This window comes from Panthera tigris, chromosome D4 (genome assembly GCF_018350195.1).
Source record: "Panthera tigris isolate Pti1 chromosome D4, P.tigris_Pti1_mat1.1, whole genome shotgun sequence".
Classification (NCBI taxonomy): domain Eukaryota; kingdom Metazoa; phylum Chordata; class Mammalia; order Carnivora; family Felidae; genus Panthera; species Panthera tigris.
The window spans coordinates 90,295,280-90,312,457 of NC_056672.1; the positions used below are offsets into that span (position 1 = coordinate 90,295,280).

At 63.5% G+C, this 17,178-nt stretch overlaps 1 protein-coding gene across 1 annotated transcript; it reads right to left on the reverse strand.

Annotated features, from left to right (window-relative positions):
* Nucleotides 1-1,561: 1,561 nt before the first annotated feature.
* Nucleotides 1,562-10,594, reverse strand: MYMK (myomaker, myoblast fusion factor). The gene is made up of 5 exons (XM_042965154.1): nt 10,460-10,594; nt 6,076-6,190; nt 5,105-5,253; nt 2,184-2,300; nt 1,562-1,711 (listed from the first exon to the last, which is right to left on the reverse strand). Exons 1-5 carry the CDS (start codon nt 10,592-10,594, stop codon nt 1,562-1,564), a joined length of 666 nt encoding a protein of 221 aa, XP_042821088.1.
* Nucleotides 10,595-17,178: the final 6,584 nt, after the last annotated feature.

A 17,178-nucleotide genomic window follows, 5' to 3' on the forward strand; every position in this document is an offset into this window, starting at 1 on the left:
GTTTCCAGGGGGCCCTATCTCTTCGCGGTGTGAGCGGGCATGTGTGTGTGCCCACCCCTCAACCGGACCAGAAGCCCACGGAAGCGGCTTCTGCCCGTCCCTGCGCCGGGCGGGGGATGCGGGGACATGTCCGTCTGGGAGGACGGCCCCGAAGCTGTGGGCTCAACTTCCTCAACTGGGAAGCAGAGCGAGGCTGAGGCCTGCTCCCCGGGGCCCGGCCAGGACTCCGAGCCCGTGTGAACTGCCCAGAGGCTGCTCTGTCATCCAGTCTGTAGGCTCAGGAAGGGGCTGAGCCAGAGTGAGACTGTGGGCGTCCGGGCCCCACACGTGGGACCTCTGGACAGTCAGGGAGGCCGACAGACCGGGGGTGCCTCGCCGAGGGGCCAGCCTTGTCCCCGGCTCTCTCCCGGCCCCCTGAGGGGAGCAAGAGGTGACTTCAGGACAAATAAGGGGCCGCCCCGTGCGGTGGGGGTGGGTGTGCACCATCTGGAAACACAAAACAGGCCCTAGACAGGTGTAGGTAACTTCCTGCCTGACAGATGCGCCCACATCATTCGGGAAGCTGGGGTGGGCTGGGGCTGCTGGGGAGGCTCAGGTTTGTGAGGTGATGTCTGGGAGGCCGGCTCCCGCCCTCGCGGGGCCCAGCGCAGACGGGCTGTAGGCGGGAGCCGGCCGCCCTCCCTCAGCACTGCCGCAAGCCTGCCCCGTGTGCCCGGCTCTGGGCCCGCCGGCCTCCGCTCGGGTGTCCCTGGGCCCAGACCCCCTTCCCGCGCTGGCCCTTAGCCCGGGGTGGAGCTGTTCGAAGGGCCAACACAGGTGCTCGCGCCCAGCGAGGGGGCGGACTTGGTGGCCTCGGGCCTGGCCCGGGTCTGCGCTCGCCTGCTCGAGGCCTCAGACACACCCTGGACCCTGCGCCTCGGGCTTCTGTCTGTACAACGGAGTGATCATCCTTTAACGCAGACTTGTCTTACGAATTAGATTAAGCGATGATCATACGGCTTCTGGCACACAGGAAGGTCAAGGGTTGAGGAGCTTCCTGTGGGCTGCCGTTACTGACACGGCTTGATTCAGGGACCCGGCCGGAGGGACGGCCAGCAGGCCTGGACGGAGCTGGCCCCCACTGACCTTGGCTTCCTACACGGGTCTGCTCAGAGCCCGAGGGCACAGGACAGAAGCGGTGACAACCAGGGTCCAGGAGGAGACAGGTGTTGTGAAGGGGACATGGGCAGAGTCCCTTTGTGGCTGGGTGAGGAGGAAAGGGGGACGGGGGGGGGGAGACACATGTTGGCTGTGGGGTCCTGCGGACGCAGACTGGCCATCACTGTGGGGGAGCAGGAGCGGGGCAGGAAGTCCTTTTCTCTCCAGCACGGTGGCTCGTACTCCGTAGAAACCTAGTAAGTGGGCTCCCAGCAGCACTCAGCGGGATGCTCCCCAAATCCCTCTGAGGGGAGACATTTCTCCCGGATGCTCAGAGCTGGGGGGGCCATGGGGGTCTCTCCGCAGGCGGGAGATGCGGCAGGGCAGGGGCTGGCAGGGGGCAGGGGGCGGGCGCGGTGCGCAGTCAGATACAAGCACAGCAAAGGGTGGGGCAGTTCAGCTTGGCGGGGGGCCCCGAGCTTCCGGCCTTCTTGTTGACCTTGGGCAGCAGGAGGACGAAGGACATGGCCAGCGCGCAGTGGTAGAAACTGTGCACGTAGGTGTAATCCCAATCCTGCAGGGGTGGGGGGGGGGGTCGGTCTGGGGCCGCAGGCCCCCCTCCCCGACGCTCTGGGCCCCTGCTTGCACGCCGGCCTGCCTGGCTCCCCAGGGCATCTGCCGGTCACCTCCCCGCCCCCACTCAGGAATGTGGCCAAGTGGCCTCCCCCAAGGAGCCTCCCCTCAGTGTCCGGCCCAGGCCATCTTTCCTGACATCAAACCCCACTCGCTAGGCCTTTGACAAGGAGTCTGGGGCTCCTCCCTGCCCCCCTCCCTCCTCCCTCCTCCCTCCTCCCTGCGGGTGCTGGCCCCCGCCCCAGGCCCCATCTGGGCTGTGCGCCTCGCCTCAGGTGCGCGCAGGCAGCGATCGCCCCGGTGCTGGGGACGAAGCAGGCTGTGGCGGGAGGGAGGGAGGCTCCCCTCCACCCACCCCGAGGGACAGAAAAGCAGGAACGTGAGGCCACCCCGAGGAGGCTCAGGCCTTGTACCTCAAAGAAGAATCGTAACATGAGGGCCAGCGCCCCGAAACAGAGGCCGGGGCCTATCTGCTGGGTGTAGACGCTCTTGTCGGGGTACAGACCCTTCTTCTCCTTCATGAGCTGCAGCTGCGGGGAGAGTGGCCGGTGATGCGGGGGACGCCGCCCCGGGCTGCCCGGAGAGCTCGCCCTGGGCATGCGCACCTTGGCTACACTCGGGCAGGGGCTGGGGCGCAGGGAGACGCCCCACATGCCCAGCCTCGCGGCTGCGGGACCCAAGGGAGCCCCCAGCCTGGACGGCCGAGCTGGGAACCGCGGGCCCAGTACCCACCCCCCCCCCCGCCATGGGGACCCCACCCCTGCCTGCCTCTTCAGGATGTAACAAGGCCACCCTTTCACATGCACCTCCCCCAGCCGGAGGGGACCCCCCCCCCAGGGCGCCAGTCACAGCAAGGGGGTGTTGGAGCACTGGCCCTGCCCGCCAGTATGGCCGGTGGGGGCGCCCGTGTGGTGCTCCGAAAGTCCCTTTGGTTGCTTTCACCGATGTCCCATCACAGTATTTATGAGACAGTCTGACCCGCACGTTACATCTGTGGTTTCGCAGGCCCTAATGTTAGCGGAAGGCTCAAGCGGGCATTTGAATTCGGGTTCACATGCACTGAAATCATGCAGTAAATGCAGGCCCACACCCTGGAATCTCGAACCCTTGGGCGTTCCGAAGTGTTTCAGAGAGCGGGGTGTTTAGGCCTGTGGCAAGCCTACACAGGCACAATGCGAATGGTGGAGGCCCCCGGGGGCTGGGGAAGCGCCCCCCTCCCCTCCACCAGCCCACCAGGTGGAGTGCACAGAGACCCCGAGTAGCCTTGGGCTGGGGCAGGGCAACTTTGGCGGCCAAAGCCCGATTTTCAGGTTTCTGTAATTTACCATCGCTGATAAGGAATCAGGCGGCACAGATAGGGCTTGGGTGCGGCTGGGGGCGTCCTGGGTGTGGGTGGCCACGGCCGTGGCTGCCCCAGGTCGTGCCCTAGCCTGGCCTGACCAGCCCTGCACCCCCCCGCACCCGGCTCGGCTTCCTCTCCCCGAGGGTTGCTGTTCCCAACTCTGGCTCGAGAAGGGACGAGCCTCCGGGAGAAAAATCCACCCTCATTCCAGGAAACAACTGCCCTTGAAAATCCAAAATAAATTCCACGCTAAATGGTCTGCAAAACACAATTGGAGCCCCAGATGCAGGGAGCCGGGCAGACCTCTTGGTTCCTGTGGCTGGACCCACAGCCCCCAAGGCCGTGGAAGTCCCCGTGAGGATTCTCAGGGACACTAGGGAGTGACTTCTATTCTGGCGGATTACAATGCAGCCCAGATTCAGACCTGCCAAGATCTGCGAGAGGGGGGGTGGGTGGGGGAGGCGGGGAACGACAGCCCTCCAGGGCAGACCAAGGAGACTATCCTACTTCCTGCCAGGAGTGAGCGCATTATCGAGGGCTCTGTGTTTATGCATTCCAGCCTGTTCATTAATGTGGTCCTTCCCTGGGTCCAGACACGGTCCCCTCCTCCGAGGCAGCTCCGAGGGGCCTCCTGGGTCAGGCCCAGGCCAGCAGTGCGTCCCTGAGCCCCAGTGAGAAAGAGGCTCCCTCCCTTCCCTTGCTTGAAAAGTCGAGGCCCGGCCGCGCTCGGTGCTGCTGTGACTTCTTGCTGGTTGCTGACCTCTCTGAGCCCTACTTCCTTCATTAACCGCCTGGCCAAACAAACCCTCTGCTCCCTGGCTGTGGGAGGAGCCCGGGGCGCGAGGGGAAGGATCGCCACCAGAACTTTATGTTCTCTCCCGCAGCTGTAAAATGGGTTGGTGGGCACTCTCTGCAACCAGTTGTCCAGCCAGACCCCTCTTCCCAGGGAACTGCCTTCCTGCTTGCTCCCCAGGTGGCCCGGCAGACCATCCTCTGAGGTCCTGCCATCTTGGCTTAATTTTAGGGCCTTGAGTGGGTGTGTGGCCTGGGCTGGGTCGGACCGGACCTTCCGCCAGCACTTGGAGCTGGGACCCCGAGATTCCAGGAGGAGCTCCAGAGGGGCTAAAGTGGGGCAGAGGGACGTCCCCCTGGGGCCTGAGCTGCTGCACGGCTGGAGAGTGAGCCCGGCCTCAGGCCTGCGGCAGTCCAGACCTGTGTTCTGGCCCGGCAAGGTTCAGCTCCTTCCCTTCTGGGGCCCCAGGCAATGGCCCTGGGCCCATCCTGCCGAAGGTTTCTCGAAGGTTTCTCGACAGCCTGGGGAGTGTGAGTTTCAGGTCTCACCGCCGGGTGGGGGGGGGGGGGCTCGGTACAACAGAGGATTAGGGGAGGCCTGGGAGCCGTGTGTAAGGGCCTACTGGGTGCCATACCCCCCAGGGGTGGGCAGCAGAGGGCTCTCAGCGTCAGAAACTCCAGCTCGAGCTTCCTCAACGCTTACGGGCAGATCCCTCTTCCTGTCCACTGCATACCGCAGCCTCCTTCCTCACTAGAACCAAACTCTAGGCTCACCCCCTCCAGGAAGTCTTCCCAGATCAACCCAGGCCATTTCCGATGGGTTTTGCATCTTTAAAGGAGTCACTGTCTGCAATACTATGAACAGCAATACCCCTAACGACTCCTATTTGTTGAACACCCAGGTTCCATGCTAGTACTTTTAAGTGCATTATCTCAGTTCATCTCGGAACCAAGCCCACGAGGTAAGGAAGAGACTGTTCCCGTAATGATCGCTTCACAGACCTGGAAGCTGGGGCAGGGGAGTGACGTCACTTGGGTTTTAGGCCCAGAGCCGGTGAGTGCGGGTGACAGAAACCACGCCGGTGGGGCAGGGGCGCCTGGTGCTCACCGTCTCTGTGCTTTAGGTGAGACGGGCGGTCATCGGAGAGCCCGGGGCGGAGGGGTGAGGGGGGCCGGGGGACAGGCCCAGGCGGTACGCACCCACTTGGTGGCGATGATGAGGACAGCCACGCCGATGGGGCCCGAGTACACGCCGTAGCCCCAGCGGTCGTGGTAGATCCGGACCGCGATGGTCAGGACGCCAAACATCACAAAGGTCGACCTCTTGGGTTCGTCGAAGTCGGCCAGCGCTGGAGGGCGGGGAGAGGAACCGGCAGAGGTGAGCGGCCCCCTGACCCCCCCCCCCTCCGGCCGCTGCTCCCCCAGAGGCATCCCTCAGGGCTCCCAGTGCTGGGCGTCCTCTGCCAGAGACAGCCCATGGCCCAGCCCGGTCACTCCGAGGTCTGAGTTGTTCCAGCGGGTTTGAAGGGAGAGACGTGGACGGAGCAGCCCGGGCGGCACGCGCGCGCCCCTGGGGACCCCTGGGGACCCCTGGAGACCCCTGGGACGGAGACAAAGACACCCAGCTCAGAGACAGGAAAGATCTGGGTCCTTCACGGGCGCGTAGCAGGGAGCCCCGAGCGACGGGGTCCACGTGCCCTGACTCACATTGCCGCGAGACGGCGCTAAGTGAGAACAAAGTCGCGGGACGACTTGCGTCCAGGGATTCCATCCCCGTACCGACCCGAGCTGACAGCGACGTGCGTCAAGGCTTGCGCGAGCCTCAAGAAACGTCTCGGGGGCAAACCCTGCCCTGGGGACAGCGGTCTCCGGGGGAAGAGAGCGGAAGCCCTTCCGCCAGCCCTCGGCACTGCTCTGCCATGCGCGTGTCGGAACAAGCGCGTGTCGGAACTCACCGAGAGTGTACGTTAGAGGTTTCGAGACTGGGAATCCGGGCGTGTAAGGGCTGCGCGTCCCTAGGCCAGACTGTGCTTGGGCCCCGGGAGCGGGGGAGGAGACGCTCCAGATGAGGACTGGGCAGCAGGATCGCTGGGGTCGGGTTTCCCGGGGGGGGGGGGGGGGCCCAGCCCGCGGACGGCGGGGAAACGGGGCTTCGAGGTGCGGCCACTCACCCATCAGTGAGACCCACATGCTCAGCGCTGTCCCGTAGACGCTGAAGTACTCCAGGACGTCGTGGCGCATGAAGCAGACGACCGACAGGCCGGGCCCGTTGCAGGCGTGGTAGAACTGTGGGAACACGCAGGGCAGTTGGGGGCTGGGAGGCACAGCGCACGGGTGGGGGAGGGCAGGAGGGGAGGAGGGTGGGGGGACCGGGGCCGGGGCTGGGCCCCAGCCACAGCCACACTCCGAGCTGAGCCAGACCACTCACCAGCTCGGGCAAGTCCTTTCACGGCCCCGTGCCTCAGTTTCCCCACCTGAAAAATGGGGGTGCTGCCGACTGCTCCCCTCATGGGGTCTCGTGGGGATTCGAGGAAACAATCCGTGTCGGGGTCCGGAGCCTGGGACGCGCTGAGGGCTCAGACGCGTCTCTTACTTTCTGTGACGCGAGTAGACAGAGGCCGGGCGACGCTCCGCCGAGGCTCAAAGACGCGCCCTGCACGTTCCTTCAACAGCCGGGGTTACCGCCAGTGGGTGCCGGTGCACGTTCCCCGCGGCCGTGGACGTGAGGCCAGGGCCTACGCTTTGGATGCCAGGCGGCTCCTGGGGGGCCTGAGGGGCCTCCTGCTGTACGGTTGACCCCTGTCGTGACTGGGCTACCCCGCAGAGGAAGCCCTCAGCCCCGAGTGGGCACCAGAACCCCCCGGGGGGGCTTGTGAATCCTCGGATCGCTGAGCCCACCCTGAGTCGTTAACTCGGCAGGTCTGGCGGGAGGTCGGAGATGTGCATTTTTAAGAGTTTTTCAGGCTGAAGCCAGCCACCAGGGGGAACACGCTTCGAGAACCACCGCAGGGACCCCGGTGTTGCAGACGGCACGGTCGTTTTGCCCGGCCGCTCCCACACTCGTACGGTCGTCTCCTCGACACCTTATTTAATAGCAATTTTTTCTAACCTATTATTTTTTTATTACTTTTTTTAATGTTTATTTTTTGAGAGAGAGAGAGAGAGAGAGAGAGAGACAGAGCACAAGCAAGGGAGGGGCAGAGAGAGAGAGAGAGGGAGACACACAGAATCCAAAACAGACTTCAGGCTCCGAGCTGTCAGCACAGAGCCCGACGCGGGGCTCGATGTCACGGACTGCGAGATCGTGACCTGAGCGAAAATCGGACGCTTAACCGACGGAGCCCCCCAGACACCCCTACCGGCAATTTTTAAAGCCAAATGCCTCTATGGAGTATCCTCAAAGCTGTCAACTGACTTCTTACCAAAAACAACTCTTTCCTTTTGCATATATGCATTTCATCATTTTAAGGAATATTAAATTATGTGACGTAATTATTTTGACAAGTTCCACGGGCATAGACGAGCCCGGAAACCGGCACAATTGTCTCTTGGTGAGCCCAGCTCAGTGGGCGGGAGGAGGTGTGCAGGACAGCAGCCCACGTCCGGAGGCCCCAGGGATGTTACAGGGGGAGCAGGAGCCCAGGGTCACCCGGTGAGTCAAGCAAGTTGGGGTGGATTTAGAGCTCATATTGGTTACAATTATGGGTGTCTTAAAGCTAAGGTGCCCCCGGGGAGGTGTTAATAGAGGTATAGTGCCCAGAACAAGGGAGGTGACAGAGTCCTGCTTCTCTCTGTCCGGGTCAGACCCACCTAGAAGACTGTGTTGAACTTTGGAGTCTGCGCCCTTTGAAGTGACACAGGCAGAGAGGATAGAGAAGAACAACTAGGGAGTGGACATAACTGTTGGGGGAAAGGGAAGCTTCAGGTGAGGCCTGATCAAGGTGCTCAGAACTCTGTGGGATAGAGTGGGGAGAAGGACACTTGCTCCACGTGGCTCTGGCAGGCAGAGCAAGGCCTTACAAGTGACATGGATATTCTCCTGCTATTTCTAGAACTCCATCCCTCCCCCCGCCCCCCAGCCCCATCATCTGCTGTCTCTGCACCCACACCTCTCCTTTGTAGCACAGATCGCCGTGTAGAATTACGGACTTAATTGCTAAGAGATTCTTGGAGTGTCTGTGCCCTGCCCCCATCAAGAGCAGGAATACTGTCTCATCCCGGCCGTGTGAATGCAGGGTTTAGAGCGGTTTGAAGGAGAGCTGACCCGAGATGGGGGGGGCGGGGGGCTCTCCCGCCAGGCCCTTGGTTCATTTCTGTTGGGCAGGTGGGGACGGTGAGATTCCGAGCAGTGCTACCCGCCAAGGAGGCACGGCAGAGCGGGGATAGGCGCCTGTGAGGCCTGCCTCCGTCTTCCAATGCAGGGGCAGATTGGGGGCCCGGAGGGTGCTGGTGGGGGTGGGGTACAGCTGGGGACCTGGTGGGAGACCGCACAGCCTCCAGAGGCCGACCTCACGGAGCCTTGTTTTGTGAGCCCGGCCACTGGCTGCCTGCTTGGGGCCCCCTCTGTCGGTCCGCGGGGTGGGCCAGGCCACCCCCTGTGACAACTGGCCAAGGAGGGTCCTTGGTGGAACGCAGAAGAAGCCACATGGGAGGCAGGGGCTGCAGTGGTGTTGCCTGGGGCTCTGGGAGAAAGGGGTTGAGTGTGGCTTTGAGGTTGGAGGACATTTGTCACAGGAGGCAGCTGCCTCTGCCATTCTGGGCGGGCCAGGGCGGGCCGCTGAGGTCAGCCCGGAGGCAGCTGGGGGCCAGCCCAGCCCCAGCAGGGAGGGGTGGCCTGGCCGTGTCTGTGGGTTCCTGGGTGGTGTCTGACCTGGGCCTGGGGACAAGACCCCTGGCCCCCCTCCCCGGCCCTAAGCCCCCTGTACCCGCAGAGAAGTCCCGCGTCCGCCCCGTGCCTGGGCTTCCCACCTGCCAAACCGACTTCCTGGAGCCCTCCCAAGCAGGGGTCCCTTGTGGGGCCAATGAAATGGCATCGGACAAAATGCCTTGACTGAGCCAGGAGCGCCAAGGTACATCTGGTGCTCACAGTGACACGGGACTCAGCCTCTGTCGGACTCGGTTTCTCCATCCGTCAAATGGGCCCGTCACAATCCCAGGCTCACGGGGAGCCGAGAAGACCACAGAAGACACTGTGTGCAGAGCCCCCGGCACGCCCCCCAGCCTGGATGCTGGCTCCCGGCGGGGGTCTCTCCCACCCAGAGGTGGAGACAAGCCCCAGGCAGCCCCTGGCCCCAGGTCCCTGCTGCCTAAGGGGGCGCCCGCCCAAGTGCACACACACGTGCAGGCACGTCTGCGGACACAGGCGTGTGCTCACACACCTACTGCCCACGGCTGCCCCCGGAACCCCGAGGCCCTGCTGCTGGGGAGCCAGGCCGGCGGCAAAAGGCATCGTGCGATTTGTCACGTCCGGGGCGACGCTCGCCCCCGCGGTGCGTGCTTCTGGCGGGGAGCTGGGCTTCAGTGAAGGGTGAGTCTGAGGGGAGCCGAGGAGGAGGACTGTCAGAGCCAGGGAGGGGGGCCAGCCGTGATCGTGGGGGGCTCAGAGGGACATGGCGGCAGGGAGATAGAATGGCACTGAGACACCGACGGGGGCGGGCAGGTGGATGGAAGGATCATCGATTGGGTAGGTCGGGGGCAATGATTGATCAGATAGAGACGTACACGGGCAGGAGTATAGGCAGACAGACAGACAGAAACTAGAGGGACAGATCGAGCCAAAGAGACACGTGGAGGGGCAGGGGGGCAAAGCCGGACAGGGAGAGACAAGGAGGTTTGGGAAGAGGGCAAGTTCATGGAGACAGAGCTCCAGAAATCAAGAGAGACCCAGACGCAGACAGAGTGAAAGAAAAAAAGGCAGATGTGGAGAAAAGCAACAGGAGAAAGGCAGAGGGAAAGAGCCCCATGGGGAGGGGAGGGGGGGAGAGACAGTGCTAAAGGGCAGCCGTCCAGGCTTATAAATGGAGAAAGAAGGACTCAGAGAGAGACGGACGTAGGCCCCAAGAAGGAGAGACAAGCAGACGTGAGCAGGCCCTCCTGAACAGGGGCCAGCTACGGAATTCCAGAGTCCTGGAATCAGACTCACCCAGGCCCTACACGTTCCCTAAACCCCACTACCCCCCTCCCGGGGCCCGGTGCGGCCCCTCCGCCCCGGCTCAGCTGCCCCGCGCTCGTAGGTGGGACAAGGGCGGGGGCCTGGGGTGGCCTGCCAGCGGTGAGAGAAGGGGCACCCCGGAGGGGCTCGTCCTGGACCCACCGAATCTCGCCCATTTTACGCACACCAAGCCCAGAGTGACTTCCCGGCACAGGCGGGGAACCTGAGGTCCAGAGAGGAGGAGGGGGGCCCCCCACCCCTTTCTCCTGGTCTTCGGGCTCTTTCTTTCACCTCCAAATCACTTCTCCTCATCACCGATACAGGCACGTGGTGGAAAGATGGCCCCCCTCCTCCGCCGTTGGGGGGGTGCCCCGCGTGGGTCCTCCCGCGGGGCCCGGACTTACCGCCACGAAGAACATGGTGAACAGGTAGACCATGGCCTCCATGTGGAAGTGCCGCTTGGCAGCGATGCTGACTGTGGGGAGGAAAGCCAGGCTGCTGAGGGTGGGGAGGAGCAGCTTTGCCACGAGCGTCCCCATGGGCCGGGAGGAGGGCGCCGGCTGGGGAGGAGGGGAGGGTGCGGGCCGCCCGGGTCCCCAGGGCAGAGAACTCGGAAGGGACGAGGCCTGCTCCCTTCAGTGGGGGCTCCGATGGCAGCTGTGGTTCGAATGCCCCGAAGGGGGGCAGGGACTTGAGTGCACGTGTTGAGGGCACACGGACAGAGGCCAACAGCTGACGTACCACGTGATCAACACTTGTCTCGGAGTTTTTTTTTTTTTTTTAATTTGGGAGACCAGAGTTATTGATTCAAGGAGACCATCCTTCTTTCCTTCGAGGCGACAAAGTCCCCATGAGTACCAGCCTCAACTTGCAGCCTCTTTCCGTCCTGGCCCTCTCCCCAGGGCACTCGGGAGCCCCGGACGAGGGCACCAATGTCCGCTGGCGCCTAGAGGTGAGAGAACCCAAGGTTTAGTCAATTCTAATCACTGAAGGACCCTGTAGACAAGTGTCATATTTTACCAGCCCATAGGCAGGGTCCCGCTCACTTGTCTGCTTTCCGCCCCCCTCTCCCCCCCGCCACACACAGATTCCCCCAAAACAGAACCAATGAAACGGTTTTTTTCTGTTTGTTTACGTCGTCTCGCATCTGTAACAGACACCAGGATGGTCTCCAATGCGATCCAGGGTAAGGCTGACAATCCAGGATAAGGCTGACGACCCAGGACAAGGCTGACGCTCGCCTTCTCCGCACCCCTTGGGTGGCCTTTGGGAAGTGACTTTTCCTTGTTTTCAGAGGTCTGAGGGGAGCCGTCTGGCGGGGTGCCCCCTTATCCTCCGGCCCAAGAACGATGGGAGTGGTGAGCTCCGCAGACAGACTTTCTCCCTGGTCTGATTGCTTGCTTGTTTCCTGAAGGATGGATTCCTTGTCAGCAGAAGAACATTCTTTCCCTTCTGCTCTATGTTTTTCGTCCTGATAAAATTCACATATGAAAAATGCACATTTAAAATTTTTTTTTAATGTTTTATTTATTTTTGAGAGAGAGAGAGAGAGAGAGAGAGACAGAGCGTGAGTGGGGGAGGGGCAGAGAGAGGGGGAGACCCAGAATCTGAAGCAGGCTCCAGGCTCCGAGCCATCAGCACAGAGCCCGACGCGGGGCTCGAACTCACAGACCGTGAGATCATGACCTGAGCCGAAGCCAGACGCTTCACCGACGGAGCCACCCAGGTGCCCCCCAAATGTACAGATTTTAAGTACAGGTTTGATGCATTTTGATGAGTGCATACACCTCCGTGACCCATGCGTGTCCCCGTCACCCCAGGATGTGCCCGCGTGCCCTTTGCCAGCACAGGCAGGCGCTAGCCTGATTTCTGCCTGATTTTGCCTGTTCTGGAAACCCACACACATGGAACTGTGCAGCACGCGTTCTCGTGGGTCTGACTGGCATTCGCCCCACCAACAGAACGTCCCCGAGGTTCGCCCACGTCGTGGCAAGTGGTTCCTTTGGTCGCTGGGCGCGTAGCGTTCTACTGTTCGGATATGCCACGCTTTGGTTCTCGTGGGAGCCGGGCTGCGGAGTGTGACCATTCCGGGGACAGGGGGGGCGCCGGGGGAGGGTCTGCCAATGCATCTCAGTGTCTCAGAGAGGGGCCTGGCTACTCCACTTTTCCCTCTGTAGAAGAGCAACCAAAAAACCCTTTCCATAAATCTCATTTCTGACCTGAGCTGGCTGGAGCCCGCTTCTGCTGTTTGCAACGATGCATTTGGTCGTGTCATTTTTCCGCGTAAGCGCCTGCCAAGTTTCCAAGGCATCTACCGCCGTTGGGGTGAAGTCCAAGTGTCAGGGAGACCACGGGGCCATCCCCGCCCCCGGTGCCCCCACCGCACACCCCGCTCTCCACCGTGCTCTCAGACCCCGGAAGAACATGCTTCCCCCTCCCCTGTTCTGGTCCCTCTGGTCGCTGTCCGGGCCGTGCCATCCGTGGGGAAGCTGCCCCCTGCGCTGGCCCCCAGGCAAGCTGATGGCGCTCCTGTGCTGAGCCCCAGCCTGGCACACGGTCGGAGTTCAACAAACACCGGCTGAATGAATGACTTTGTTAAAAGAATGAATGAAAGTCCGAGGAGGCCAGGCGGCTGCACATTTCAGTCTGGCACTTAGCGGCCAGTTCCCTGCCCCAAATGGGAAAACCAGATCCTGCTGCGTGCAGCTCCGGGCAGGAGGCAGGCGACCCCATGCGGGCCCACCCCTCCGCCCCTCAGCTCCTGCTCGGACCCGGCCCCAGCCCCAGCCCCCAGCCCCAGCTTCCAGGAGTGGAAATACGAGTAGATGTCAGGTGTCCGAGAACTCTCTGGAGCCATAAACCCTGCTCAGAAGCAGGAAAACATTCCACAGTTGGTTTTGTGCAGGAGTGTGTGTGTGTGTGTGTGTGTGTGTGTGTGTGTGTTTTCTTTGCAGCTGTAAACTCCAGGGCCAGGGCTGTGAGCTTGGGGAAGGGAAAAAGAGAAGGGGGAGGTGGTGGAAGCAAGGGTGAGGCCGCTTGTACATGTGTTGCAGTGATTAAGGCAGAAGGGGGCCGAGGGGGGCCGCCCCCAGAGCAGGGGGACAGGTGACCAGTCCGGGGGCAGCCCGAGGAAGTGCAGGGACAGCGTGGAGGGGGGGGGGCCTGCGTGCGGCTCCCCTCTGAGACCTGGCCGCCTGGAGACCGACCAGCTGGCTCGGGGGAAGGCGTCCAGCTCCGAACAGGACTGAAATGACCCTCGGCTCTCCCTGCAGCAGGCGAAGCGATGGGCCTGGGGGCTGGGGGAGGGGGAGGCAGAGTGGAAGGCGGGCTGCTGCTTCCAGGGTCGAGCTGCCTTCGGAGGTGCAGGGGCAGGGGGGGACGGGGCCACTCAACCAGCGGCCTGAGCAGCAGATGTGCAAGCCGCCCCCCCTTCCCTGCGTTCGGTGACCTCCGCCTGCCAGCCCCCACCGGCCCCCACCTGCCCACGTTCCAGAGCACACCCTCCTTCGGCCTGGCCGCTCTTGCCGCTCTTGCCTTCCCCTGTGGCCCTCAGCCTCTCCTGACGCCCGGCGGGGTGTGGGCTCCCCTTTGCAACCCACCCCCCTCCACATACACACTGTGTGTGTCTTGAAAACCACTGGCAGGCGCAGACATTTATTCAGCGCCGGCCATGTGCAGGGCCCTGTGCCAAGCACTCTTCCTACTTTGTCCTGTCGGGTCCTGGCAGCTGCTAGAGGGTGGGGGGGGGGTGTGGGGAGAGCTGCCTCTGCCGTGCCCATTTTACAGGGGAGGAGACTGAGGCCCGGAGAGGAGCAGAGACTGCTCGGGGTCTCCCTGCGCGGCCCCAGGCGCCATCCCCGCTCCGCCCAGCAGGTGGCGCTGGCCCGGGGTTGCTGGGGGAGGGGAGGGGAGGGGGGAGGCCCCCAGGGAGCCAACCCCCCCCCCCCCCCCGTCCCTCACCCCCTCGCCTCGGAGCAGGCGGGTTTTATAGAGGTGCCGAAACGCCTGGAATGGCACGGAGCCCCCGCCTCCCGGACAGCTGTCTGTCTGCCCTGCCCGCCCGGAGAGCGGAGCCAGCGGCTGCGCCTGCGTCCTTCCAGCTTTGAACACCCGGCCCGGAGCTCCGGGGCGGCCCCTGCGCCTGGGCTCCCTGCGTAGGGGTGCACCGAGGCGGGCCCGCACCTGCGGGGCGGGGCCGGGCTCTGATGTTTCCCAGCTCGTTCCTTGGGGTCCGCAGCGTGGACCGCTGTCCGGGACCTCTGCGCCGTGCACGTGTCGCGTGTGTCCGCGCTGTGTGTCTGCGACGGAGCTTGTGAGAGCAATCATGTGTCGTCCTCAGCCGCAGGCTGAGAATTAGCAACCCGAGCCACCCCCAGCTTCTGAACGCCTGCCACGTGAGCCAGCCGGAGCACGCCGCCCCTGCCTGGCTCTGGGGCTCTGGTGTGCCCCTCGCCCAGCGAGCCTCAGTCTCCTCATCTGCAAAATGGAGCCCGCACTGCCCCTGCCTCCCAGCGTCGTGGTGTGGAGCTCTGAGCAGCAGCCCGACCGCCTGTCTGGCCTCGGGGCTTCGTCTCCCTGGGGGTTGCCGAGGCTACTGGGGCCTGTCATGCACCCGCCACTCCCCGCCCCCTTCCTGTTCCATATCCGGGTGGAAGGGAGCCTCTTGTGGAATCTGAGAACCAGAGAGGTCTACCCATTTCCTGGGTCCCCCCGCTTGAACTTCGAGCCTTGGCTTGACAGAAGAAAGGCCGAGAAAGTTGGACAGGGAAACAAAGAAGTCCGTTTGGTGGTCCAGCCTCCCACCTGCTGACCCCCGTGGTCTGCAGGGGGAAGTTCTTCCCGAATGTCCAGCCCCTGGGCCCGGGGCAGAGAAAGTTGTCATCTGTCCTGGGCTGGGCAGGGAGCTCACGGGGTCCCCAGAGCTCGCGGAGCTCCGGACTGACGGTGCTGGGGCTGCCCTCGGGGGCCTGGTCCTCTTCTGGTGTCTGGCCGGTCACCTCCAAGCTGGCCCCTCGATGGCCCAGGGCCTGTTGGGTGGGAACGCTCTGCTGTCAGAAGGCACCCAGGACGCCTCTGGGGGCACAGAGAGAGGAGGAGGAGGGCAGGCAGGCCGCTGGCGGCCGGGGCAGGGGGATCCGCCTCACACACGCTCTGGCTGTGGTCCCCATGCTTCTGGGCTCCACTCTGGACACTTTGCCGTGCAGCACGGGGCCTGGCTCCGCGTGTGACTGTTCAGCCACCAGCACCCCCAGCCCGTCACCCCGTGGCACCCCGCGCCCCTCCCGTGCCCTGGATCTCTTCTCCTCCCTGAGCCTGCCTCACGGTCTGCCTCCTGTTTTCCCACACCCCTGCTTGGCATCGTTAGAAATGTGCCTGCTTTCCCGCTTCCAAGCTCCTCCTCGGACATCCAGAAGGCTCCAGTGCCAAGACAGTCTCCTAAAACACAGCCGGGACCCACAGGTGGTGGCGGGTGGGGTCTCCATGCGGCAAAGGCCCTGGGGGACGTCAGCAGGCCAGCAGGGAGCTCTGCCTCCGGAGAGTAGACAACCTCAGAGGACAGGGGGCCCTGGCGTCGGGAGCCGCCACACACACCCGCCCCTTTGTTAACCGAGCACCTACTACGAGCCGGCCCCACAAAGATGCCCTGTGACCTGGGAGCGGCCCCCACTCTGTGGGGTCTCAGCTGCCGGTCAGGGAAGAGCATTCTGGCCCGACATGAGAAGCCTCAACGAAGTCCCAAGGGCTTCCTGGAGGAGGTGGCCCTAGAAGATCGGCTGGGGGTGCTGAGCATGTCCAGATGGGTGCAAAAGAAGGGTTCCACAAAGTGGGGAACAGGACCTGAGACAGGGGCTCAAAATACTCGCAGTGACTCCAGGGAGCCCAGACGCAGTTTGAACCATAGGAGGGACCCAGCCAGGAGGCAGTGACCCCGCTGGGTAATTTGTGGGGCTCAGTGCAAAATGCGGGGGGGGGTCTTTGTTCAAAAAGCAGGACGGAGCTTCTTTCCTCCCCGATTCTCCGGACGGACCGTGTTAGTTTTTATCCGAGGCTTAACGCCGTGTTCCTTTGGGCACGAGGATACTCCCGGGATGAGCGTTCACCCTCACGGGTACCCGGGATCCCGCCCAGCGCGGAGGGCAGAGGCAGTTGCGGTGGCTGGGTCAGGGCTGGCGGGGTGTCGGGTGGTCAAGAACCGGGGAGGCGGACCGTGCGTGAGCCAAGGCTCCAAGCCCCAGTGCGTGCTCCCTCGTCCCTTAGGATGTCACTTCCAGAATACGGATCCAAGCGAAACATTATTAAGACTGTCAGTACGCTGACGGCCGCAAGCGTGGGTCCCTTCTGAGCACAGCGGCCCCGAGGCTCCTCGGGAGGGCGCTCTGGGTTCCTGCCCCGAGAGCCTGGCTGGGACCCTGTGAAGTGAGTCCCCAGGGCACCTGTGGCCTGTGGCCCAGGAGGCCCACCCCCACCAGCTCCCCCGGGGCCAACAGCTCTCCACACTCGGGGCACAGTGCTTTATCCTTCACCCCAAATTCCTAGGGTCTTGGGGGGCCTCCCAGAAGCCTTCCCTGGCTCCTGAGTTCTCTCCTGACGTTGCCAGGCCACCAGCAGATAAAGCAGCAGGTGCAGCTCCCTGCGGGTCTGGAGTTTGGGGGCTCACCGGTGTCCCTCGGGGGAGAGCCTTGGCGGGTTCCTCCAGGTGGAGGCTGGGGTGGGGCGGGAGCGTGGCAGGCACCTGGGAGGGTCACACACCTGCAGGAGGTCACGAAGCCAGGGCGGTGGCAGGCAGGCCTGTCTCCCGGGCACTGCCCCGCCGGGCTCAGAGAAGGCGCTGGGGGTGTTTGTGTCGGTTGGCCGTGGGGTCCCTCCCAAGGGAAACCATTAGTCACCCTGGCGCTGGCTGGCTGTGGAGCCAGAAACGCTGGGAGTTTCGGGACCGTGCCAGGGGGTGCCGGGCCCTGGCGCTCGGCTGGAGGGGAGGGGATGGCGGCTGTGTCTGTGAGGGCCGGGGGGGGGGGGGGGGGGTCTGCGCGTGGGTGCGGGTGCTACAGACAGTGCCCGGGGACAGGCTCCGTCCTGTCTGCACTTCAGCACACCGGCCGCAGGGGGCAGTGTGGAGCTGGGT

What these genes read in the sequence shown, in the direction of transcription:
- MYMK (XM_042965154.1), bottom strand. Translation starts at nt 10,594, where the DNA reads ATGGGGACGCTCGTGGCAAAGCTGCTCCTCCCCACCCTCAGCAGCCTG. An exon ending in CATGTGGGTCTCACTGATGG is followed by an intron (nt 5,254 to 6,075) that starts GTGAGTGGCCGC and finishes CCCGCCCTCCAG; the next exon opens with CGCTGGCCGACTTCGACGAA. An exon ending in TGTTACGATTCTTCTTTGAG is followed by an intron (nt 1,712 to 2,183) that starts GTACAAGGCCTG and finishes CCACCCCTGCAG; the next exon opens with GATTGGGATTACACCTACGT.